Source organism: Chiroxiphia lanceolata, chromosome 3 (assembly GCF_009829145.1).
Source record: "Chiroxiphia lanceolata isolate bChiLan1 chromosome 3, bChiLan1.pri, whole genome shotgun sequence".
NCBI classification, from domain to species: Eukaryota; Metazoa; Chordata; class Aves; order Passeriformes; family Pipridae; genus Chiroxiphia; species Chiroxiphia lanceolata.
The window spans coordinates 15550858-15577764 of NC_045639.1; the positions used below are offsets into that span (position 1 = coordinate 15550858).

Here is a 26907-nt window from a genome sequence, read left to right on the forward strand (position 1 = left end):
GATGACGCCGGACGGCATCATCGGCGCGCGCGGCGCAGGCGCGCGGGGCGAGCACGCGGGGGGCGGGCTCGGCGGCTCGAGGTTGGGGAGGGAGGGAGGGAGACGAGGAGGGGGGCGGGAAGATCGCGCGCCCGCCATGGCGTCCCCTCCGTGCGCCTTCTCGCCCCGCGGCCGCCGCCTCTTCGCCGCCTGCGGGCCCGACGGGCGCCTCCGCGTGTGGGACGCGGCCGGCAGCCGCCTGCAGCACGAGTACGTGCCCTCCGCGCACCTCAGCGCCGCCTGCACATGCCTGGCCTGGGCCCCGCCGGAGGGGAGGCAGATCCCCGGCAAGGTGAGGGGAGAGGGGATGGGGAGCGCTGAGGGGTGGGTGTGTGTGTGGGGGGGATGTGTGGGATGGCGTGTGTGTTGGAGGGGGGAGGAATGGGGATGGTGGAGACCCCGAGCGCAGCCCCTGACGCGTGGCCGCGGCCCGCTCGGCTTCACCCCGCCCTCCCGGCGCCATGTGGCCGGGCGGGCCGGGGAGCGGGGGAGCGGCGGGCCGGGGCGAGGGTCCCGCGGGCCCCGCGGGGCTCGGGCACGGACACCGCCCGACCTCCCCCTCGCCCCCACGGCGCTATGGCTACGTGTGGCGCGCCCCCGGGTTTGGGGGGTAAATCCGCTTCTTCCCTCCCCCCCCCCCCCCCGCCATCCTCCGGCCCGGATGGCGCTGCACAAGGTAAATTTCACGTGTTGGTGGGGGAAGCGGCTCTGGGGGTTTTGTTGTTTTTTATTTTTAAAAAAACACAAACAAAACAGAAAAAAAATCAGCGGAAGCACTGACTGTGTAAAACCATCTGCCTCTCGTGTAACCTGCACGGAAGAAGCCTTCCTTGAAAGGAGCAAGGTATGTTAACTTCACGGCGTGCCTTGCCTTAGCCGAAAAGGTGGTGCCCCAGAGCAGGTCGGCTCTGTGCGCTCACTTAGTTCACGTTCCACTAAAGGCACTATCTCCCCACACTTCCTTACCCTTGGAAGTACTCCCCTGCAAGTTGCTACCCTATCCATGATGCATCTTTCTGAGCCCAGGAATCTTGCCGGAAAGTATTCAGTAGTTTCGTTCATGGCACACATCAGAGAGCTTGGATGTTCTCCGCCTTGATCAAGGTTTAGTTAACTTCACTTCAGGTGAACACTGAACCTGAAAATACCTGGAGTATATACTGAGGTACATTTTTTATCCTCTTTGTGTTGAAGTAATCCTATTTTCTTTAGCTAGAATGTACCATTTCCTGAGGAAAACAGATGTATCACTTGAAAAACGTATGCGAAGTCCACTAAGAAGTAGGGAGGGCTTTTCAAAGTGCGTTTTGGTACATCAGCAATTCAGTGTATTCGAAATACTCTTAAGGGCATTTCAAAACGTGTAACACACAGACTGCCAACCCAAGGGAAAGCAACGTTGTCTCACTTTCCTCAGCTGAGCAACTTAGTTCCTGAACTTCGAGAGCTCCCAGGACACGTGAAGAATGTGGCAGAAAGGGTTAGATTTAGATTGGCCCAAGCCTGTTCATCTGTCACGTAACTTTGAAGCAAAAAAGAATACATGGATTAGTTGCAGAGCTGTATAGGTGGTTCTTTGCTCTTAAATTAACTGAAACTGGCTTGTAAAAATGGGGTTAATCTGTCCTGTGTGGAGTAAAACTCAAGCTGACACTGCTCTGCTGTGGTGCTGTAAGTCAAGCACAGGATGTTACTGAGTGGCTTTTAAAACCTTTTGTTTAAAACAACCCCCTTTTCTACAGATCTACCCCTGAAACCCACAGGTCTCTGGTTTTAACCTGGCTTAGGGCTGTATGAAAATGGACCTCGTCAGACACCATTTGGCCACCTCTCAGTGCTTTCTAATCCAGTATTTTGAGTGCTGTCCCTTGCTTGAAAGTTGGTATGTTTTCAAGTGGAGCTGGAAAACATACTGTTTGTTGGAATAATGATGCCATAAACCTTTGTAAATCATTGGTTTATCCTTAGACTGAGCTGAAGAACTAAAGCTTTGATGGTTCTGACAAATACATTTTATTAAATGTGTGTTTTCTGACATTACTTAGTCTTATTTTTTGCTGGAGAATTGACATCTGTCTAAGTAGTACTAGTATTTGGTGTTCAGGGGTAAAACTGTGCCAGTAGATATCTATAAATGGTGTTTGGCCTAATGACACCTAAAGTAAGTATGTTTTGGACTGCTGCCATGTTAAGGAAGGCCATGTGTTACATGGGAAATCAAGTTTTGAACTGCAGGCCCTGGAATTGCTGATGCAGGAGTGGCTTATTGGGATGCTCCCTGCCCATGTGCTTTCACAGTGTCAGTGCTTCCCACGTGCATTGTTCATCCCCTGCTGCTCCATGTGGTGCCTTGTGCAAGAGTGCACCTCCAGCATTCAAAATACCTTCTTCCACTTTCTTCCTAACAAGCTGCAAATGCTCCATCATCATCAACTGTCAAGACCTTTAGATTTATCCCCATTTCAGTGATTTAAGTGCTTTATTTCACATGACAGCAGCAGAGATTGGGTTTCAGTTTAAAAAGAAAAGTCAGTGGCTTACCTAGTGAAGTAAGAGCATTAGGGGAAAATGTGTGCACAGTTCCTTTTCAAATAACTTCCTTTAATCATCTCTGCTAATTAAAACACTGCTTTTTCAGGCACAGTTGAAGGATTTCTAAATAAGCTTGAGTTTCCATAAATAATGGAAAAGAAAGAGAAATGGAAATGGAAAAAGAAATCAAATGACAAGGATACTTAGTATAGTTCAGCTCCCCTATCCTGTCCATGAGAACAGGGAGCTCTTCTTTTTAAGACCCTGATCCATAAGTGAATCCCATGTGGATGTATGTTTACTGCAGTTGGCAGGCTGTCTATGGACTAATGTAATGCTGAGTAGAGAAGTTTGATTTTTTTTTTTAAATAGTTCTTAGAGTGTTTTCTCAAATCATCTCAGACATTGACAGGTGTCTGCATTTTCCACTGGCATTTCTTCATGCAAAAATTTCTGACAAAATACTCCACTCATATTGCTGATAAAGGATGGTCAGTAAAGAAATGCATGTGAAAAAAACCCTTGACTTCAGGAGGAACCTTCACTGCCTCTTGCTTTCTTCTTGGCACTGGAAATAACTGTGCGCTGTAGTGGGAATTCTGGTGTACCTTTGGGTTGTTCCAAGGGAAATTGGCCATAACAAACTGGAGGGTGAACAAGTTTTAGTTAAAAGATTTATGCAAGGGAAGAGAATAAATCTCTTCTTAATTGTGATTTTGCTTTGTCCTGGGAGTGTGTGGGGTAATTAGTAAAACTATATAAAGAGATTAAAAAGTACCAGAAAACACATAAATTGTACTTTCATCTCCACTGTCTTTGGCCCTTGCCTTTGCATGTCAGATAGGAATTTGAAAATTGCTTAGTTGTCATTGCTGCCCCAAAATCCAGTAGTTTAGTCTTTTGTCTTAAAACCTGCTTGATTTACTTGGTTGTGCTTTGCAACTGTGATGGTTTCTCAGCATCTCTACTTGTAATATTTTATAAGCACTTTTCTTTACAAGGAAAGATGAAGCCTAAACTAATACTTGCAAAAAGTGCAGTGTAATTTTTCTCAAGAGCCTGCTTTTGATATAAAAGTTATCTGTATTTTGGTATTTCTTGGCCTAAACCAAGATGCTTTTCCTTGAAGGTACCTGTGTTAAATACAGAGAAAAAGCAAGTCATGCTTCAAAGAACCAAAGTTTTTATCCTGCACTGTTAAACTTGTACATCTTAGTTGTGGTGAAAACTCCCAAATCCCGATTGTCATTATATGTCTGATTCTGAGTAGAAATTATGTGTGTTCACTGTGTGATGTCTGTTGTAAGGCAGATGAGCTACACCACATGGAACTTTCATAGAGCTGGTTGTTCACATTATATCAGTCTCCTTTGGCTTCTTCTGGCTGCTTGTCAGTGCCAGTATACCTGTTGTGTAGAGGAAGCATTAGTTTGCGTATAATTTTTAAATTGGAGAGAATACTTTGCTGCAATGTAACAAATTTAGGAAGACTTATTAAGGTCCAATTAAAAAATTTATCAATAGCATTAGGGATGTTTTTTTCTTTTGAAGTCCTTGAACAGTGTTTTTATTTTCTTTTTTTCATTTGTGTGTGTTTGATTAGTTATGTGGGATTAATCCAGTGAGCTTAAATGCAGTGGCTTCTTCTGCCCTCTTTATTTTAGTTTCGCAGGAGCCAGTTCTATTCCTCTTCCCCTTCCCAGTGATGTGCTGCATTCACGTGTTTTTGTTTAAGAGAGATGAAGTAAAATCCCTCCTTGAAGTGGCTGATAGCGCTTGTAGAGCGAGGGAGTGAAGATTTAAGAATTGCCTGATGGTAGGAGGACCTCTGGTACTGACAACAGGACCTGGGCAGAGCACTTATTTTCAAGTACTGTCATTTCCCTCTGTGGAGTAGGGTAGTACTTTTTTTATAGGAAGCATTGTGAACAGTTAATGTTTGCAAGACTCTTCTGAATAGCTTTTGAGAAACAAACAAACAAAGATCATGATCAATCATTTCCATTTTGTGGGTGAAGTGTTCTGATTGCGTTAATCTTTACTTCTGCCTCTGGGACAGGAACTTTGTGAAAAACTTGAATGTTTCCTTCCCTCATGGATAAGGTTGGTAGGGTAGCAAAATGGCCTCCACCAGATGTTTCCAAGTGACTCAAAGCAACTTTGTTACCTTGTACACGGAGGTACAACATGAACAGCTAGGCTTTTGTGCACTTCAATGTCTTCATTTTGTGTCTGACTGGTCTCAAACTTAGGGAAGTTTTTCCCCCCCTCTGCTTTACCACTGTGATTAGCCAGTCAGACTAATAAATTTTACTGTTTCTCTTTTTTTGTTGTTTTTCCAGGATGGCCCTCAGAGGAAAAAACGGAAGTCTGAAGTTGGAGAAGTGGACAAGCAGTTAGATATCCTGGCTATCGGTACAGCAGTTGGTAGCATTTTGTTGTACAGCACAGTAAAAGGAGAATTACAGAGCAAGCTAGTAAGTAATACAGTCTTCATCACGTGCTACCAAATACTGATGGTTTTGGCCAGTTTAGACTGAAAAATCCTGGTTTTGAATTTAATGGAATATCTTAACATTGTCCATAGATTTGTTATTTTGCATTAAAAAGAATGGTTGTAATGAAATGCTTAACCTGGAGAGTTAAATTCTCTGAGAAAGTGTTATATCCTCAGTTGCTGCATGGTATTGTTGGAGAGAAGGGCAGTACTCATCCAATGCTTGGGAAGGTGTCACATTGATAAACTTTTCTATAAACTTACCTCCCTTGTGGAAGCTTTGGAGGTCTCTCAGCGCATTGTCTTTTACGAATGATACAGACTGACTTCCATTTTGCCTTTCCAAAAGATAATGTCCCTGTTACTTCCAAGTACCTTGGCTTTAGTCTTGAGTTACATAACAAGCAAAATAAATCCACATGAATGGTTGTGCAGTATTTTGAGATACTTGGGCATACTTTTGCTTCTAAACTGTTAATTATATGTACAGTGATAAGTGTACATGAATTTAGAGAAAACACAGTAGCTAATGAGTATCAACTCTGTTTTATGGAAAAACTATTTATGCTTGAAAACTATGAGCAAAATAAAGATGTTTTCAGGTTAAAATTTAGTTTCAGTTGGTTTGAAAACAGTGGCTGCTCTTCTGTAGGAGCAGATGTTATTTCACAAGTACTTTGTTTTTATAGGTAGGTCAAATTACTGTTATTAGAATAAGGGACTTTACTTTTAGCTGTCCTTATTGAACAGATTGAACCACATCTTTCTGCAATGTGGTTTGTTTTGCTCGAAGCTGATTTGCAGTGACACTTCTGGGAGTAGTCTGAGCAGCTTGTTAGTGGTCCAAATAGTGAAATTTTATAAACTCCATGAAATATCTTCATAAACAATTGAAGGGTATATATGTGGAGCTGCAAAAATTTTGGTTATTAAGAGGAGTGAGTGATACCCCCTGTAGGGTCTTGTGATCTGATGATAGCTTGCTCTTGAATGCTGATCTAAAAGGGGAGGCTCCTCATTTCTGAGGGCCCTTAAGGAAGCAGGCACTTAGATGACTGTCAGCAAGACGCCTGGGCTTGCCTTTCCTTTGAGTAAATTTGATGCTGTTAGCCTTGTTTGGCTGTGTATATAAAAACAGTAGGCAGGGCAATTTTTTGTGAATTCTGAAGTCCTAGAATCATAGAATCATAGAATATCCCGAGTTGCAAGGCCCAAATCCTCTCCTGTGGCATCTCACCCTGAAAGGGAAGCGAACATGCAGGTGCAGAGATGCTTGTGGTCAAAAATGAATGACCAAAGTCAGAGGGTCCACAAAACCTTTGGTAGTAAATTACACACTTGGCATGGAAATCAGTATAAGTTAGTCTCTTCTAGTATAAAAGCATGGCAGTGGATTTTGAATAAGGAATAGGGTGAAAGAGAAGAGTGAGATTAAAGAGTGGGAGAAAGAGCAAAAGATGGATCACCAGTCCTGGCTCCAGCGTCAATCCAGTTGATGGGGTGTCCAGTGTCCTCGGGGTGCCACTTGGGCTTTGTGGGGTTCCTTTTTCATAGAAAAGTTCTCCCCACCTTGGAACCAAGTTTCTCACTTTATGTGCAGTTTAGTTACCATGTACAATTTGTTCTTCTAGACCTTTCTGGAAATGGGTTGGAGGGTTTTGGGGGTCTTTGATGGTCTTGATCCCCCCTACTAGGTGGGCCTTTGGTCATCAGTCAGTGCCTGCTTCTTGACCTCATTCCCACACTTGGGCTGTGCTGTGTTGTGCTTACCACAGGAGCCAGAACAAGGATGTTTGTCCCAGAAAAGTGCTGCCCTGCCTTCACATGGCCCCCTTCTCCATCCACATCCTGTTCTTTCTCACAGTGTGCTCTTACCAGCAATCCTTGGTGGGCTCCATGGCTCTACGATGGCTCTCGGTGTCTGAGACACACGTTAGCCCCTGATCTTCTAGGCTTCTACGTGGCCCTGCACAGGGGCCACCCCAAGAATCATGTCTGAAAGCATTGTCCAAATGCTTCTTGGACTCTGACAGGGTTGGTGCTGTTACCACATCCCTGGGGAGCCTGTTCCAGGGCCCAACCACCCTGTGGATACTATTTTCCTAATATCCAAGCTAACTACCCCCCAGCCCCGCTTCCTGCCATTCCCTTGGGTCCTATCACTGGTCACCACAGAGAAGAGATCAGTACCTGCCCCTCCACTTCTCATTGTGAGGAAGCTGTAGACCACAATGAGGTCTACCCTCAGTTTCCTCCTCTCTAGGATGAATAAACCAAGCCAAAATACTTATGTGTATGTATCAAAATATGAAATGTCTTTAATTTGTATAACTTTATATGTAGGTTGGTCTTTTAAACCACACACACTCTTCAAGTTGCTAATGATTTGAATTCTTGAAAGAGCACTTTATTCACATTGTTGGAGTGGGGAAGACTCAGTAGTCAAGATACTTCAGTGAGTTGACACTCTTACCTTTTGTAGGATGGTGGTCATGACAGTAGAGTAAACTGTGTAAGATGGCATCAAGACAACTGCTGCTTGTATAGCTGTTCAGAGGACAAACACATTGTGGAATGGAACACACAGACCTGCAAAGTAAAGTGGTGAGTGATACTGATTTTCAGTCAAATTTATTTGCATTTACTTTTGTGTATTTCCTCCTTTGCAGGTTTTAATGAGGCCCCTTTGGAAGTGGTGCACTCTGCTATCCAGGCTTCATGCCCACTGTGCAGAATTGACTGCTGGCCATTATTTTTCTGAGATTGGAAGTGGTTTTATTGAGGGATGAAAGAGTAATTGTCATCTGTGTATTGGAAGGACTAGATGAAATTGAGAGGGATTTGGTTCCCTCCACACTAACTTTTAGTGGGACTGAAAGACTAAAAGTTGCTCTAAATGATGAAAAATCTAAGTTCTAGATAAAATCCTCAAAAATAGAGTGCAGCAGATACTGTAAGACCTCATTTATCCCATTTAAACCTGTTACATGCACCTGGCTTTGCTCAAAGGGCCTTGCTATGATGATAACCCACTTGGTTTCGCTCACTACTGATGTGCAGTGGGGACAGTTCCACTTGGCTGTCTGAGCAGGCTGCTACTGTTGAAAGTACTGTTGAGCAAAATAGAGCTTAGTACAGAGTAACAAGATGTCTGTTGTGGGCATTTACTTTCTTTTGTAATAAAGTCAACCTGTTTTTAAACTTTAAAGAAGAACCCAAAGTTTCTATTAATGATCTTGGTTATCTTTCTTCAATAAAAGCCTAGTACATGATGACCCATTGATCCTTCTTTTGATTTTGTTTCTCTTTCTTCACATTTCCCGCTGTTGTTTTATTACTGCAGCTCTCTTGGTTCTGTTAAGGTTGGCGTGGGCGCTGCAGGCAGCCCATCGTCAGTAGCCTCTTAGATTTCCCTAAAGAAGGCATGCATCCTTAGATTGCATTATGTTGAGACACTGACATAAAGTACCAGAAGACAGCTGCAAAATCTCCTTCTAGCCTTTTCTTTTTAGGGTTAAACACACCTAGTTCCCTCATCTTTCCCTCTTCCATTATGTACTGTAGTCCCTAAGCTGCTTTTGTGGCCGTCCACTGAATTTACTGCACTATGTCAGTGACTTTTTTGTACTGCCCCAGACTGGATGCAGTGCTTAGATGCAGTTTCAAAAGAGGTACACAGAGCAGAGATATCACTTTCCTTGATCTGCTGATGACACTGTGGCTAGTGCAAATCAGTATGCAGTTGATCTCATTGCTACAAGGAGTCCCTGCTTGCTCATATTCAGCTTGACTATGAGGACCACAGGCTTCTTTCCTGCAGAGCTGCTTTCTAGCCGTTTGTCCCCAGCCATTTGTACTGGGGTTTTTCCATCCCACCTGCAGGACTTTACATTTTCCTTTGAGCTTTGAGATTCTGACAGCCTGTTTCTTCTCAGGCCTGCTGAGATGCCCCTGAGTAGCAGCCCTACCCTCCAGGATATCAGCTGCTCTCCCTGGTTTGATATTGAATGTGAGCTTGCTATGTGTGCATTCTGTCCTGTTTTGAGATCATTAACGAAGACCTGGGCAATTACGGAGGATATTAAGCAGAGTTGGGATGTCCTTAGTGACACCAGTAATTGGCCACCAGCTGGTCTTCATACCAATGATCACAACTGTTTGAACTCAGTGATGCAGCCAGATCTTACTCTCCTTAGAGCCCATCCATTCAGGCTTTGTATCTCCAGTTTGGCTGCAAGGATACTATGTGAGACATTGTCAAAAGCATTGCTGAAGTCAAGTTAAATGGCATACATGGCTCTCTTCCCATCAGCCAAGACAGTTGTCTCATTAAGAAGACAATCAGGTTGGTTAGACACAATTTGCCATTTGTAAATCAATGCTGGATGTGCCTAGTGACTTTCTGACCTTTCAGTGCCTGGAAATGGCTTCCAGGTGTTTTCATTGTATAACCTTCCCTGTTGTTTCCTGAATTCTCCTTCTGTGGATATATTTTGTCTCCTCTCTTTTTTTGTTCAAGTCATCAGAAATTTTTCCTGAGTCTGTGTGACTACTCAAAATGGTAGCAGGGTCTTGTAGTAACACTGGTCTTAGGAGTTCTGGATTCATCCCATTCAATCTTAAGGAGTCACATGTGTAGAACTTGCTGCTGTGATCCCTAATTTGATGTCCCTTCACTATAGCGGGTGCTAGTTCTGACTCTGGCACAAGCTCAAGAACGTGGGAGGCCTGCAAGACATTACCCTTCAGTGCTTTGGCCTTTTCTGTGCACTGAATGTGTCCCTACACCATTCAGCATGAGCTCTGTACTTTCCTCAGTCATCATCTTACTGCTGCTGATGTGCTGTGTGTAGGTGTCATTTTGTTGGCCTTCATATTCCCTGCAGGCTTGAACACCAGCTAAGCTTTGGCATTTTCTGTTGCTGCATGCCTGGACAATATTTCTGTATTCTTCTGTGTAATCTTATCTCGACTTTCACCTTTTGCATACTTTTTTTTTTGTTCTTTTGAGTTGAGTCAGGAGTTACCAACTTGGCCAAGCCAGCCTCCTGCAGTAACTGGTGATTTCCTGCTCATTGGAGAGGACCCTTCTTTTGCTTTGAGGAGGTTATCCTGGAAGAACAACCAGCTTTCTTGGGCCCCTTTTTGCCGGAGGGCAGCCAACCAGTGTGATCCTGCCAATCAGTTCTCTGCATAAGTTGCAGTCTGCTCTTTTGAAGTCCAGCATTGTAATTCTGCTGTTTATATTGCTCTTGTTTTTTTAGGGTCCTGAATTCCATTGTCTTGTGGTTGCCATAGCTGGAGGTTGTAGTGCTTTCTTTTTCCCTTTTGAGTGGCTGATCCAGTAAAAGTCACCTTTCATAGTATGGTTGCGAAGCACTTGCATCAAGACAAGGTCTTCAGCACTTGCCAGCAGTTTTGGACTGCATGTGCACTCCTGTGCTGCCCTTCCAGCAGTTACTGAGGTGGTTAAAGCCCATTAAAAGAGCCAGGGCCTGGGATTACAAAGATTTATCAATTTCTTGTTTACTGGGCAGTCTGTAACAGGTGTGCACCGCTGCTCCCTTGTTGGTCTCTTCTCATACCTGCAAGTTCTGCAGTGGCCCTTTGCCTGTTTCAGAGGAAAGCTCTGTCCATTCATGCTACCTTTTTATGTGGAGAAACCCCCCTCTTCTCTTTGCCTTCCTGGCATGTCGTTCCTGAAGTGCCTTCGTAAAGATCCTTGTCTTGCAAGGCATCCAGCTGTTGTTCTGTGAGCCCAGTGAGATCAAAGCTCTGAATTCGCCCATGGACATCTAATTCACTCTGTTTGTATTCCACAGTGTGTGTGTTCATGTACAACTACTTGAGATGGGTCCCAGACATGCTGCTTTCTTGGGAAACACGAGAATTTCTGCTTCTTCTTGGGTGTTTCACTCTGCTCCTGTCCCATAGCAGGGACCACAGAGGGGAAGGCTGTGGTTATGAAATGTAATTAGAGGCATTGTGTTCTTTCATTTTAAAGATGGCAACAGAAAATAAGTTCTGGAGTGTACAGATTAAAAGTACACGAGCCATGTAACATCATGGGTTTTATATGAAGATTTTCTCTGGTAATATTATGAGTCATACCTTAGGTGCCTGAAATTGGGAAGAGTAGAAGAAAGCAATTCTCTTAAAATTTTACCTACTGGAAGGAACAAATATCTATAATAGTTGCTCATGCCCAATGTCCACGTGAGTGCTTGCGTTCTCTAACACTTGTCAGGACCTGGAAATTAGTATTTGCATAACCCACAGAGAAATCAGGATGGTTGCTCCTGGCATAGAGAAGCGGTATTCAACCTTTTTTTTTTTTTTTCCTTTGCAGGCTTCTAGACATGTTTCTATAGAGGTGTGGACTGCTAGATAGGGAATAGAAACCATATGCCTTTAGTCTTGACTTTTCTAACTACTGTAGGAGTACTCCATAGGGCCACTTCAGGAGGTCTGTGCAGCACACACGAAACCTTTGGCAGAGGGACAAGCTGTTGGGGAAGACAGAGAGGCAAGATAAGGTGTTGTAGAGAGGTAATCTGAAACATTCTGGATGACTTCTTGTTTCTCTGTAGCTTTATCATGTCTTAAGTGCTCTGACTACTGCCAGAGGCATTCTGGACATCTTATGCAGCTTCTTGTTTTATGAGATCCTGTTTAAAACTCTTTCCTGTTAAAATTATATGGAGAGTATCCAAACTGAACCAACAGATTTTTTCTCTTATATTCTGCAGTCTACTCCAATCTTGTCTTTTTAGTACATTTAAAAATACCTTCTTGGTTTAGGTTATTAAATGGTTTGAAATTCTTAGTCTTGACCTCTTCTTTGGAAAAGAATACAAAATCATGTCATACACTCTGTGAGGTGTAATGCTGTTTGTCAGGTTTGTGGGCTGTAAAAGTTTTAGCTTCTATCAAAAGTGATACAGCAGATGATCTCTGTTTTGGAAGACAGGAGAGGCATTGCTTGAGCATGTGAAAGTTATTTGAGGTTTTCCCAGAGCAGCTGTTTTACAGTCAGAATGTGGTGTGTTGCAGGCTACATCCAAACTGTGAAGGGTTTGTGTTCATGCTTTCCTTGCAATTCTGTCCTGTGAGCCACATGTAATATTCGTATTCTTTCAAAGCAGATTTAGGCTTTTCATGACACTATCTTTATTTTTTCCCTTTTTAATTTTTTAAATTATTTTTACATAGTACTTTGAACCACAGACCGTTAAGGTGAAGTTTGCTTTTGTCAGTGACATTGACAGACTTGGGAGGAGAGCCAGGCAGGAACTGAATGGGCTCTGAAACTCTGAATTTTAGTGTTGAGAAGGCCTTTCTGAATGGATTGGTGTAAGCTTTTTGGATTATGGTGCACAAAGGAGTCTTGAAAATGGTATGGCTCTTTTTGCCCTATTTTCAGTAGAGAACTTTGAGAGGACCAGTTCAGTATTATATAGCTTTATATTATTGAGTTGTTGCAGTTTTTTGTAAACCAATTCTGCAAAATGCAGAAGCAGAATAGCCTTGACCTCATCTTTGACTATTTAAATTACTATTTTTTAAATTTTGCCTTAAATTTTCCTTCATGGTGGTTGTGCATTTTGAGATTATCCTAATGAATGTTGTTTTTTCTGTTTCTCCGTCTTTCTCCCTTTGTACAAAAACCCCTCCATCCAAATTCTAGTAAGTGGAAAGGCGACAATAGCAGTGTCACCTGTCTATGCATCAGTCCAGATGGAAAAATGCTGCTGTCAGCCGGTAGAACTATAAAACTGTGGGACTTGGAGACCAAAGAAGTCTACAGAGTAAGTACCTCTGTACCTCTGTTAAACTAGATGCAAAAAAATACCCTTCTTGATTGGTGACATTACTTACCAAGTGTTCCCTGATCGGACATCTGAAAGTTTCACTGTGTGTGAGGAGACAATTGGCAGTTTCAGGATTCCTGGAAGCTTTTGCTCTGATGATACCCTAAACTGTAGTTTCAACTTCCTGATAGTTGAATGAGGACATTAAATTCCTGTTCCTGGGCATGCTACTAGCACCCTTTCTCAAGCCTGTGGGAGAAAGATGGATGCTGTCCTTTTTCACTGGCTCCCTGCCTGATACCTTTCTGGCAGGACAACTTAGTTCACCACTGTATCAGTTCCTGCTGGCTTGGGTTTGTCTGTGAACTCCCTGACTTGAGCTCCCTAACATGAGTCCCTCCATGAAGCCTTCAAGTTTCCTTGCTAAACTTCATGTAAGTGGTGGCATTATTAGTTTTGCTGTTAAAACAGCTGAAGGCATAGGAGTGAAATCCTTGTTCCCTGGGCAGGGCTCAGACATGAGCAAATAGCCAGGCTTTAGGTGATCCCTGAATGCAACCATGTTCTCTTGCCTGCCATCAGATAGGACACAGCTGGCCTCTGAATTTCCTAGTACTACTGTCAGGTGAGTGTGTGCACATGTGCTGTTACTGTTCTCTTGCTAGCTCATGGCAGCTATCGTGTATGTCTGCATCCTATCGTGACCAAAACCACTATTTGCAGAAGTAGATTGAAGAACCGTTTTTTGGGGGAGTCTGGGGGTGGTGTGTTGCACAGACTTAGTGTGTCAACACATCTGTGTGTCCGTTCTTAAAGTTGAGACTGAAACTAAGAATCTAGTTTCATTGTAAAAGTTGAAGGGTAAAACTGGGGGGGCAGAGGGGAGTGCTTTGTGACAGAAACAGTAGTACAGGTGGATGTGATTTTGTTTGCATGGATTTAGTCCCAGTGGATTTGCCTTTGATTCCCCATTTAACTTTTAAAATGCTGATAAATATCTGGCCAGACATACAGAAATGCAAGGAAGCTGATTACTAGTTAAGGACACCACTGAGTTGTCCTTGTTGACACTTGAATCTTTCCTAATGTCTTTGTTAACTAATGTTTTGGTTTTGGCAGGAAGACTGCTTATGACAATCACTGAAAGATCCTGTTTTTTCTCTTAGCATTTCACAGGCCATGCTACATCAGTGTCATCGTTAATGTTTACCACAGTGAAACCCATGAATGAAAGTATACCTTTTGATGGGATTACAGGACTTTATTTCTTGTCTGGAGCCATACACGACCGATTATTGAGTGTATGGTATGTAGGCTTTTCATAATTTGTGACTTTTAATTGTGATCAGTATTGAGCATAGACCTACCAAGTGTGTTCTGAACTCTGATTAAACAGAAGGTGAAGCAGAAGGGGCACTCTGGAAAAATGCCATGATGATCTCTTAAATGGTGGTTTCGACTCACTGATTGTTGGGTGAAGACGTGATTTTCCTTGGCTGTGTCTGAGCATGCTTCCAGTTGCCATTTGTATCACCACTGTGTGCCAGAACATACTGTGTAATAAAATTCCTTGTTCTTTGCACTTGCTGTAAGGTTTATGTGAAGTTTTCTTGCTCAGTTTCACTTGGGAGTTACTTTGCACTTGGAAGTTAAAATATTTTCTAAGCTGAAAATTGAAATGTCAGCAGGATACTTTTGGATGTGGTAGATACTACCACAGTTGCTAGTGATTTATAGGCTTTATCACGCTTGTCAGGTGCAGAGTCCTGTTTGTGCTGTGCTAAATAACGTGTACTGTTCATGTCTTCCAGGCAGATCAGGTCAGATAGAAAAGAAAAGAATGCTGTGATGTCTTTTGCAGTAACAGATGAACCAATTTTTGTTGACCTGACTGTATCAGAAGTCAAAGAAGAGGTAGGAGCAGTAGTCTGTAATCATATGTGTTCAACAATTTTCAGTTATCGTATCAGTTTGCATTTAAGATTCTAAAGAAAGAAGCTTGATTTGTATTTTAGATTCTGTTAGGCAGAGATGAGGTCTGAATGCCAATTCATGTGTATAAGAATATTTATTACCGGTGCACTTATAAAGCCGATAGTTTGAAATACTCCTTATCAGAGCTACTGAGTGCAAATTCAGTGGTTTTTCTCAGAAATTTTGTTTATGATGGCGGAAATGTCAGTTGTTTCCTATGTAGAACAAGTTAGTAATCAAAGTGGTTTTAGAACTTGGCACCAAAAAACACAAAATGGATTATTTCTAAAAGTCTGTTTTGAGTATGTCCTGTTTGTTTATGATTTCAGGTGATTTTGGCAGTGTAACTGCATTTGGAATTAACTAGCCTTTAATGAGTTAAAGTAGCAATGTGCATTGCCCAAGTCTCAGTTTTAGCAAGGACAAATCTTTCTAAGTAATTGCCTTATGAAAACTATGTGCATGTAAAACATGGTAACAAACTGTTTCGTTAATTATTTAAAACATTTTTTTTCCTGCTGTCTTTAGATTCGGTTTCTCAAAACAGTATTTCATGCTTTATTTTTCTAGTGTTTCCAGTTGTTCCCTCTTACTGCATGTATTGCAGAGTAGTCTGTAATGTACCCCTGTCATTAAATTGCTCAGAGGACTCAAATCAGTTTCTTTCCTCTAAGCATATTTACAGCGTTAGTGCCTTTGTAGGCCTGTGCTTCTAGACATGTCTGCTAGTGTGCAAACTGTTCAAATTGGCATGTATTAGTAGTGATATGGTAAAGTACAGTTATGAGTTGTATTTTTATCTCTTAATAGTTCTACTAAGTGTTCATGAGTTATGTCTTTGATCTTCCTTACAGATTTAGTTTAATGTGCTTAGGTACTGAAAAAAGTCAAATTGTAGCCACGCAGCTGTCCCTTGATGTCCTGTACTTCCAGGAGGTTTGTCCTTTGATGTAATTAAACTCTTACTGTGCTTTCTTTCAGCCTGTGAAGTTAGCAGTTGTGTGCAGGGATGGGCAGTTGCATTTATTTGAACATATCTTAAATGGGTAAGTTAGTATTGCTCTTGAGGGTATCTTTGGGAAGATCACTGTAAGGCAAAGTTCAGTTTTGTTATTCTGCTACCTTTAAGTTCTTGTATCTGTTGCAAACCTGCTGCAAACCAGCTGATTCTTTTTCTTGGGTTGCTGGATACATTTTTCAAGAACTCATTCGTTGGTGACTGTGCTGCACTTCAGTATTAAGTGTGGCTTTAGCCCAGATTTTGTGTGTCTGTACCTCTTCTTAGCCACCTGTAAAAGCTGTAAAATGGCTGAGTTTGGTGAGTACCTGCTAATGAAAGGTACTCAGATGTGCAGGATACTGAAGTGTTCAAGCTAAACCTCTTGGAATTTTTTAATTTCTTTTTTTTTTCCCCCCCCAGTTATTGCAAAAAACCCTTAACGTCAAACTGTACTATCCAGATAGCAACACCTGGAAATGACGGGGACTCCACACCGAAACCAGTCCCTATTTTAGCAGCTGCGTTTTGCACGGACAAACAGTCTCTGCTGCTGGTGTATGGAAACACCTCACAGCCCGTCATAGAGAAAGTGGTATGTAAAACTTACCAGAGAGGCTTTGGATTCTCTGATATCGACTGCATGCTGCTCTCAGTTGGAGGAATTTGTGGGTTTATTGTTTTTATTTTTTCTTTTTTGGAATTATATAACAATACAAAACATATTGCTCGCCCTTTTTTTGGGAGCTATAACTTCCCCCACAGCTGTTTCAAAAGGTCATTTGTATTCTTCCATTCTTATAATTGGAGTACAGCTTGATGTCACTGCTGGCTGTTTTTGCCTTTTCAGCTGTTACTGAGTTAGGCCATGGAAACTGGTTTGAATAGTGTTTCACTTCACCTGTTTGAACTTCTTTGGAGAGCATAGAGATCTGGTAACAAAAGGCAGATATGCAAAGGAGCTGCTGTTGTAGAGTGAAAAAAAAGTTCATTCTAATTTATACCTCTGGAATTTGTTCTCATCTTTTAAGTAGCATAATAAATCACAGGTGTGAATGTCAAATATATTAACTGGTTTTGTTCCTGTCCTTGTAGTCTTTGAACACCAGTGAACCCCACATATGTTTAGTAAGGGACATCCAGAAAGTGTTGTCGCTTAAAACAGATGCTGCTCTAACAAAGGTGAGTTTTGCATAAAATATGATTTTGTCGCTTCTCTTGTTTTACTTTGGAAATGGTAGAATTCACTGCTCACTTAAAACAAGATTGGATTTCTGGATGGACCTGTTCAGAGCTGCAGTGATAGCTACAGATGTCTGTAGCACTCAGGCAGGAGTGCGTAAAGAGAACTCTGTGGCTCCTGTGTATCCTGGCACGTAGGAGGGCACACGGTGACCCTCCTGTTCTCAGCAGGTCTGCTTGAGAGACAGGACTGATTGGTGGGGTTTTTCTGCTTGAGATCAGTCCTTCCCTTGGAGTCTGTCAGTTTGTACAACCTCTTTGACCCTAATGTTTTGGGGTGAAGGTGGGATGGCTTTGTTTTAGAGTCTAAATAAAATGTAACGGAACCTTAAAGGGCACATCCTTTTGGCTCTTTCTTGATGTGGCTTTTATATGTTCCTACTCACAGGGACCTGGGAATGTGAGCTTGGCACTTACATGGATGGCAGCAGTGTCCACTGAGGCCACTTGCCACTGTTTTCTCTCATGCAGGATCCCCTGGGTGTTTAGAGACAGGCTGTGGAATTCTTAATCATTGTGCATATTCAAGGCCTTGAAGATGTGAAATGCTTGGAGTATCAGTGAAGTGAGCAGACAGCGCTGTTTTTCTGACCCTAAAGTTACCTACTGGATCTGGTGCTCCATCAGCCAGGCGGGGTTTTGTGCTGTTTCCTCAGCCCTGGAGCTGGTGGGTAGCAGAGCTGAATGGCAGTGAGAGGTGTAGGAACTCCCTGGCATGCAGTGATACCCATCTTGGTTTCGCTTTTTGCTGAATTCCAGTGAAGACGCATTTCTCTTGGCTGTCTGAGCATGTCGTGTGGGGAGAAGGTCAGTGATGAGTGTGGTGAGCAAAGGGGGCAGTATTTTAACACCATTGCTGTTCTGTGTTAAAATTCTTGAGCCAGAAGATGAATTCTTTTGACTTTTACACACGGCGTACGGAAGGTGCTTTGCTCACTGTAGTAGATTATATTTGTATCACTTCAGTGGGCACCCAGCAGGGCTTCCACAAGTACAGAAGTTTGGGTAGGTACTTCAAACAAAGGCCTGGACAGAAGTGCTGTGGTTAAAAAGCGTTCTCGAAGTAGCTGGTAGCATTCTTGATATTCTGGAAGTTGCACACTCCCTTACATCCTCTGTGGGTCAGGGGAGCATTTGATTATTGAATATATTGCCTTTAAAATTCCATCTCCTTTGTGTTCATTGAAGATGATACCTTAGCTTGCTTGGTATAACCTGGGGTTGCTCTGTTTGTCACCATCATCATAGTCTAATTCAGACAACTGAGTTCTGTGTCTGAGCAATCCCTAGAGGAAGATAGGTGGGATTGACATGGGTGGTAACTACCTTTTACTATTACATTGTGCTGCTTTTTGTGGTCAGTTACTGCCTTCCAGTGGCTGCTGAATTAATCTGCATGCGGGTTTATGGGGCTGACTATTAGTACACGTGGTATCTATTGCTAGCAAACGTCCAGATATTTGTTGTTGGATACAAAGGCATAGTTCTATGAATGTTATGGCAAAAGCTTGTAAGAAAAATGATTCACAGGTGATTCCAAAGGGACTGCTGCTTTAGTTACTTATGAAAATTAGCTGACTGTTACTTGAGGTTATTCATTGCTCTTAAAAATGTCACATTTTCCTAGTATATCAAGAAGATGGGTTGCGTCGGGCTGGTTTTAGCATGTACGTGTGAGTCTATTCGGAATAAAATTAGTATTTTAAATTGGAAGAAAACCCAAGGCATTAGCAATTCATGCAAATGTGGTATCTCGGTCCTAGGTAAAGACGCCTGTTGTGAACTCGGACACCAAAGTTCTAGTGCCTGGCATTCCGGGACATAGTACAGCTGTCAAAACTCCAGCCTCGGGAAAGGAGAAAAAGAAAAACAAGAGGAAACCAGGGGAGACAGAGGTAAAAGCCTTCCTCTTTTAAACACAGCAATAAGGGAGAAACTAGAATCGTAAATCATCACTATGCCTTCTTTTGGTGAACTTGAATTTGCTTTGTTTGGCATGGAAGAAAGGCTAATGATACCATCTTTTTGTATGGAAGAGACATTTCCTTCACTCAAGCCCTGTGTGCCTTGCCCACAGTTTTGCCAGGTTGTTGCAGAACTTTGTCACACACTTATGTCTGTGTGTCTGTGCCAAGGTATATTAATGTCTTTCAGTCAAAACTTCTTTTGTTTTCTCATGCTATTCTCTTATCAGTACATTTAAAAGACTGTGCAGAATTTCCCTTATTTCCCATCAGAATTAGAGGGAATGCTGTAAGCTAGGTACTTTGTTTTCAGCTGATGTTTCTGAGAAGCTGCACTGAAGCAGCACTGCCCTTATTTTCCTTTCGTGTGCAGGAGAGCATTGAGGAGCGCCTTGGGGCATTGGATATTGATGTGAGCAAAGTAAAAACTCCAGGTGGCCTTCCACAAACAGACAGCTTGGCCGTGCTGCTGGTTCAGGGCTTGGAAAGCAATGATGCAGAAATCTTAAATGTAAGTGTTGCGAGCTCAGTGTTTGCTGTTCAGTGTATTCACTGGGGCTTGTGGGGAGCCGTCCTGAAAGCTGGGGAGGCTGAACAGTCAAGATCCTGTTGTTTCTCCCAGCTGGTTTTTGCTGATTTGCTGCTCAAGGCAGTGGTATTATGAATTCTAGTGGCAGTATTATTTTTTTGTTGTTTGTCTGCCTTGCCTTCTGAGTCAGTCCATGAACTAGGAGGCACTTCTTTTATGATAAATTTGTTATGTCACAGTTCAGATCTTCCCTTTAGCTTGAGCGTAACCTGTTGTTTAGTCTCCTGAGTTTTCAAGTAGATACTGTTTGAAAAATGCATTGAAGACAACAGTTTCACTTGAAAAGCTTGCTGTTGCACTTGGGCTGGGAGGACATAAAAGTACTGGGGGACCAAAATGTTAAGATTTTGACACCGAATAGAAATTTCTTGTCACTGATGCTGATGAAAGGGATTTGTTTACAGAAGTCAAACAGAAAATATCAAGGGAAATTTTAATGTGCCTGTGATGCATCATTTCTAACATGGGACAGGTGGGCTGGAGGCGCTGGCAGATTGTTTTAGACGGGTTAATCGAGTGTCTTACTTTGTTAATTGTAGCTGACTTGGAAAATGGAGTTCCTTTGCACAGCCTATCTTTTGCTCATTGTCCCATCTTACCATACAAAAGTAGTGGAGTAGAAAAAGAGATTTAAAGCCAGGAATTTTTGATTTTGCTGATTGCTCATACGCATGTTGGATCTGAATGATTCTCTGATCGTATTTTTTCACTTTAACAGAAAGTGCTTAATACAAGAAAGGAAAACATAGTAAAGAACACAGTAGCCAGAATGCCTATATATGCTGTCATTCCACTGCTGCATGAGGTAGGAGAGACTGGTCTTCTTGTACTGTCCTGCAAGCCACATGTGGTTTGCATTCTAGCTGTAGAAAATCCAAGATATGTCTCTTTGTTTTTACTAAAGAAATTGGTTTGGTACTTTTAATGAGTCAGAAATGTGTCTTAATTTATCTCTGATACACTCTTTGTCTTTTCTGGATGAAGCTTAACCAAAGGACCAAGTGCCGCTGTCAGAGCTAGGAAGAGCATTAGATCATGTAATAATATCTTAAATGATTATGTGGGGAAAAGAAATGGAGGAGATTAAACAAAAGGATGTTTAGTACATGGCAAACAATTGCCATTACATCTTATTTTCAACTACTAACATGGATGATAATTCGAAGCGTGAAAATAGGAGTGCTAGCCAGAGCAAGCTGTATGAGCATAAATATGCTGGATACTCACATGAGAGGAAGAAAAATAGAATGCCTACTTAGAACAGTGAGTTTACAAGACACTTGGAAAATGAGGGGTAATTCCTTTCCTGTTTTGAAGATAATCAGAAGCCCTGTTGCGGTACTTAAGCTTTGCAACATCATTTAGTAGCAATTCTAAAAGGGATTTGGCTTCTGAACTGCTTATTCAGTGATATTAAATAAAATCTGTGTTTGGACAGAAATATTTTAATGATTAGCCTTAACTAGACATTAGTTTTTAAACCGAATGTCGATTAGTTGCTCTTGTTATGTGAATGACATTTATAACATAAGTTAATGGTTAGATTTCTTATGTATTTTAATGTGCTGGCCACAAATAAGATTTAATTTGTACTTATGGTACTGATCTTAACTGAATTATGCAGATGTCCTGGTGCTGAATGTATAGTCTTGCAGCACTTCCTTAGGCTTATATTAATGAGATGCAGCGTTTCTTCCCTGGGACCTTTGTCAGGGAATCTAAGTGCAAGTGTTTGACTGTATAATCTCAGTGGTGGACAGACCTTCATGTAACTGCCTTCCCCAGAGCTTGAGGTTTGTTCTGGGAAATGGCCTTTACCTGATACTACCTTCACTTGTTTCCCCAAATCGTCCACCTTATAACAACTGCTTTACTAAGCAGATACTCAAAAACATATAAAAAAAGGGATTTCCCTCTATTTATTCCAGCATTCGCTTTTGCTGAATATTTTTCCTCTTAAGAGTTACAGCTTTCTTGTAGTCATGAAAGTCAGCTGCTGTGAGTTATCAGCCCGTCTACAGGATGGTAGAGCCAGCAGTGTAATTTTCTGGAGCCTGGCTGTGGTTAATCCTAGCAAACTTCAGATGTCTGGTGAACTTTCTGCCCCAGTATTGGGGCTGTCACATGGATGTAATGTTGGGGTTTTAAACTCATTATGTTTGTTACTTATTGCTGACTATTTTTTGTCCTTTTAGCTTACGAAGAGATTGCAGGGCAACCCATACAGGTGAGACAACTCAACTACGGTGTAATTCACCTGAAACTTTATGTGTGTGTGTGTGTTAGGGTTCCTCCCACCACCTATGTGATTGATTTCCATAGTAACTGTAATTAAACTGCAGCATGTGGAGGTAAAAACTCTCACCTGATTGTGGGTGTAAAGAGGAACTTTTATTAAGGCTTTCTCAGGATGGCTGAAGTGAAAGTAAAAAGGGAAAAGGATACCTGAAATAAGTGTGTAATCCCGAGAATGTAACTGAAATCCTCAAATGTTGACAGTGTGAACCTGATCAATATGGAAGATAAAATAGCTGTCAGATTTTCAATTTAATTATCAGCTTGTTAAGTTTAGTTATCAAATGTATTTAGACTTCTCTTGCTATTGTGTTTAATAACAAAAGAGCTTCTCCCCCATCTTATGTTGCCATAAGGACAGCTCTGCTGAGACCAGCTGTTCTGAATTGTGGTGGTTAGGTTGATTTGGTTTTGGTTTTATTTTTCTAAATATAAATTTCCTCATTGGAGGTGGACTAAAGGTAGCATGCTTTGATCTTTTATTCACTGAGACCTCCCATAAAAGATGTCAGAAGCACAGCCCCCTGAAAACGTCTAGTTTAGTCCCTCAGTGAAGTGTCTGTTCTTTTCCTAGCACTGATATATCTCATCTGGATAGCCAAACTGTTACATTTCCATCTGCATTTATCTTTTTATCTAATGAAAAAGGAACACTTTATATAGAACTGTTTAGCATCTAGAATGTGAAATGAGTGTCTCTCAGCCAGGATCTCTTTGATACAATTAATTTACCTTTTCCAGTGCCTCACTAATGGTTCGATGGCTGAAGTCTGTTTTTACCCTACATGCATCCTACCTTTCCACAGTAAGTATTTTACATTAATGGAAATGCACTTAAATGAAACTAGATTTAAATGCTTAAATAAATGTATACTCTTTCTTCAAGAATCTGTCTCCTGCTTTCCACGTGTGGCAGTGCCCAAATCAATGTACAGAGAGGGATATACTTCTGCCACTTTTGCCAAACTGCTACACATTGCAGATAAATTGTTTGTCTCAGTCATTCATGACATAATTATAGCCATCCCAAAGTCAGGCCAAGATAAGTTATGTCACACCTGTGAGAGGGAACAAAATTACCGTCAAAGAGTAATGTAGTCTGTGCCACTAAATCTTACATAACTAAATTTTCTTTGCTCTTGTAATGCTCATCCTGAAACTATCTGGGGCATGGCTAGATTTATGGGGTAAAGGTGTGCCAAAGGTGGCAGGGCAGTAAGTAATGTCATAGCTTCTGCACTGAAGTCCAGCCTTGCCTTACAGGTGGTCGATACAGCACTCTTACTGGGTTAAGAAAAAGGCATTTTTGGCACTGTCACTTCTTTCTCCCATTTATTATAGGATTGATGAGCTTCAGAACTTGCACACGTTACTGAGGCTGCATTTGTTCACTGGTGTATGTTCGGTTCCCATTTACACAGCTTTCAGAGTAGTGCTTCAACACCTGCGTGTGGCAGTGACTGTGCAAAGGAGTAGTGTAAGAATTGCCACTTTCTGAAAGTAGATGATGTTTCTAAACATGGCCAAGTGTTGATTGATCAGGCTACAGATGATTTCTGTGAACACTAACTCTCCCTTCTGTGTAGAATAATGTGAGCAAGGGTTGCTTGCCTCAAACACACGGAGGTAGTTTAAGATAAAAAGATGTTTGGGATGTGTCGGTTAACAGCTTCATATTTTTTTCATCTCTCTCTTCTCTGAAAGTTGCCAGACCTTATTCCTCAGCTGGGAATGTTATACCAGTTAATGGAGAGCAGAGTAAAAACTTTGCAAAAGCTTTCCCGTCTGCATGGAAGACTCTTCATTCTTGCCAGCCAGGTGAGCTTCAACTAAATAACATGGGGTGTGCAGGAGTGTTGTTCGCAGACTTCACCTCCTGTTGTGATTGCATCTGATGGGACCTGTCATTGGGAACTGTACAGCAACATTGGTGATGCTCAGTCACTACACTTAATGGACTGTCCTGTCAGTCTGTGCTCTGTGGAAGTGTTACACGTTTTGTCCTGCCAAATGTGACTACTGACCCATAGAGTTTTAAAGGGGTATTAATGGGAGGCACTTCAGAGCAGATGCCTCTCACATTTTACTTTGTCATTTGTACTTGTTTGTCTGTTAAACTACTACTGTAAATGAATTAATGTGTGTCACTCTTGACGTAGACTTCATTTAAATTGTTATGAGTTTTGTTGCCTTTTAAGGTTGAAGTATATGATTTCCTCTAAGGCTAATCTTCAAATTCCATTCAGGTTGCAGCATCAGAAGCAGTTCAGGATGTACCTGAGGTTAATCAGACTGCAAAGCTGGTCTATGAGGATGGTAAGTGTTGTATGCTAAGTGTGACTCAGCTCCTGAATTCACATGACAGCCAGCACTTGGCGGCTGTTCATCATGCTCCTCTGCTTGTCTACCAGAGTACAGGCTGCAAATAGAGAGGTTTTGTGGGATGTCCATGGCAGTAGAATCTGTGGCTAATGATGGGGACATCTTGCAGCTAGTTGTTCCTTCCTTCCCCTCCTTTTATCTCTTTTAATTCCCTTCCATCCCTGCTTCACAAATGAAGATATCAGTGACTTGGAAGTTCAGTATGCTGCTTTAACTTACCTGGCAACCTCAAATTTCTGCTGTTACCTGCCCTTCTTCTAAGGTAGATATAGTCAAGGCTCTTCTCCTTTTGAGTCAGTGAGACCTCAATGTAGTGGATGTCCATGTGTGTGCATGTACACTTCCAGTTTGGCTTTTTTCCTACTGTGTCTTCACACTGTATACGCATAACGGAAGTGACTTGTTCCTAATTGTTGTTGATTACCTCATCTTGAGGTAGAATTAGTTTTGGAATTGAAATAGAACAGTTTGAAGACCTTGGCAGCATGTGGGGTTTGGCCTTATTTGCACAATTTAAAAGCCTGTTCTCCAAACTGAGATATTGTTTTCTCTTTGCAGAATCCTCAGAGGAGGAAGGCTCAGATGATGAGATGATTGCAGATAAAGACTCGGATGTAAGTGGAGCTGGACCACATCTTCTCCCATTTGCTTGTAACAGAAATGGTGTGACTGACAAGGGTTCAAACATTTCTGTTTTATTTTTTTCCTCAGGAAAACTGGGATGAAGATGAAGAAAAAGAGGAGCAATCTGATGAACAAGACATGACTGTTGAAAAGGAAATCAATGGTGATTCTGATTTGGAACCAGAAAATGAAAGCGAAGAAGAATAACAGCACGAAAGAATAATTTTAACAGTTTGAACATGTGGGCCACCAACCTCTTTAATTCTGGATCATGTTGCTGAAAGATGCTGTATTTGCATATCAGGAGTGCAGAGTCATGCACGGCCTGTGTGCAGAGGCACATGTGGGGCACTGTGCATTTCTGAATCCAGAATGTTTAACCGTGCCAGCCTTCTCTCGCCCTATTTCCCTGCGCTTACTTATAGAAACATTTCTTCCACCTCATGGTCAAAGTATGCCTGTCATGTGGACATGCATTTGTATCTCAAATGAAATAAATCTGCCACCACTGTTTGTGTGGTAAACTTGGTTCAGCTTTACATTGAATTTGTTTCAGATATTCAAGGATCAAAGACAACTGGTCTATACCTTCTTTCCATGCTTCAGTTAGCAATAGCAAGTGGGCATCCTGCTGTTTTGGTTTTTTTTTTAAAGGAAACAAAAAAAAAGAAAAAAAAAAGATATTTTTGTAATATTTAAATTCTATACTGAAATTCTTTTCTTCTCCTCCCCCCCTTCATTTGCCTAGCCATGCCTTGGCAATATCTAAATGCCAACCTGACTTAAAAATGGATTTTTCTTTTTTTTTTTTTTAACAAATTTGAACTCAAGATTTTTGTATGTACAAATCAATGACTTTTCTTGTGCTTTAAAAGGACCTTAGAACTATCACTGGCTCCCAATTTTGTTTTAATGGAGGCTGTATATAAGTTCAGTGCTAACCCAGAGGTCAGACCGTGTCGAGGTGGGTGGGGAGAGGAGTGACACAGGGAAATGAGAAGGGGAATTCTTGTGAATACATAGCACACGGCTATACCTTTATTATGGATTTTTAATCTCTCAGTGGCAGAACAAGGACAGCTATTTGCTCAGCTAATGGAAGCTGAAGTGGTGCAAACATATTTTTAAGAGCAAAACAAGGTAAAAGTTTGAGCCATTCACCACTATAATGTACAATAATATATTTGTCTATAAATGGAGCTGTTGCAACTAAATACCACCCTCTTTGTAAAGTGAATAAATATACATCTCTTTTACCAAATACCTGTCCTGTGGTGTTTGTTGAGAGAGAGGTTAGGTAGCTATGGATGGTGGTTCAAGATGAAACGCTGCTTGTAGAAAGCAGATTTTTAGTGGAGGAGGAAGCCAGTCTGAAAGGTTACAATGTTCTGCAAAGGACCTGTTGTTACTGATTTCTTGTCTCCTTCTTGTCCTGTCTGTTGGTTTGTCAACTGCTTGGATTGCATTGGGGTTGCAGTGTTTTCTGGAAGTGCATGGGGTTATGTCATGGACAAAGCTGGAAGAGATGTTCTTTGTTTTGGAGAGGTGGAGGTAGAAGGGCAGCAGGGGGAGGCTTTTGGTCTTTGGAGGGTTTTAACTGACAGTAAATTAGTGTACTTAATACTTTATAAATCTGGGCTTTATCTTCAGTTCTGAGATGCTGTGAAAATAAGTGCCAAGATTTGTGCTCTTGTCTGTACTCAAAGCCACCAGATTAGGCTGAACTTGTGTCAGTTTTTAATCAGTCCTGCTGTTACTATGTGCGGGCAGGCTTTGAATTGGGCAAAAGAGGGGTTTGAATGAGGGGTTTGATAGATGTGTTCTATCTCAGGTGAGTGCTGGTCTGCTGAGCTTTTGAAGTGTGGAGTAACACAAGGAGCCAGCTGTGTTTTGGTCATGCAAGTCCTACATGTGTCTGCATCCCAGCCTTTCCAGAAGTCGAAGCAAAAGCCCTGGGCTGG

The 26907-nt window shown here is 41.8% G+C and overlaps 1 protein-coding gene and 3 non-coding genes across 4 annotated transcripts; all 4 read left to right on the top strand.

The window, feature by feature from the left end:
* Nucleotides 1-67: 67 nt before the first annotated feature.
* Nucleotides 68-26207, top strand: WDR43 (WD repeat domain 43). The gene is made up of 18 exons (XM_032683290.1): nt 68-331; nt 4914-5048; nt 7551-7672; nt 12756-12876; nt 14046-14185; nt 14691-14793; nt 15835-15899; nt 16274-16445; nt 16946-17032; nt 18856-18987; nt 19430-19567; nt 20364-20450; nt 21841-21872; nt 22682-22745; nt 23645-23758; nt 24187-24256; nt 24881-24936; nt 25034-26207. Exons 1-18 carry the CDS (start codon nt 137-139, stop codon nt 25151-25153), a joined length of 1953 nt encoding a protein of 650 aa, XP_032539181.1. The 5' UTR covers nt 68-136; the 3' UTR covers nt 25154-26207.
* Nucleotides 8082-8159, top strand: LOC116785321. Its single transcript, XR_004356481.1, has one exon. It is a non-coding gene; the product is annotated as a small nucleolar RNA SNORD53/SNORD92 (small nucleolar RNA).
* Nucleotides 14306-14389, top strand: LOC116785322. Its single transcript, XR_004356482.1, has one exon. It is a non-coding gene; the product is annotated as a small nucleolar RNA SNORD53/SNORD92 (small nucleolar RNA).
* On the top strand, nt 17808-17883 carry LOC116785319. Its single transcript, XR_004356479.1, has one exon. It is a non-coding gene; the product is annotated as a small nucleolar RNA SNORD53/SNORD92 (small nucleolar RNA).
* Nucleotides 26208-26907: the final 700 nt, after the last annotated feature.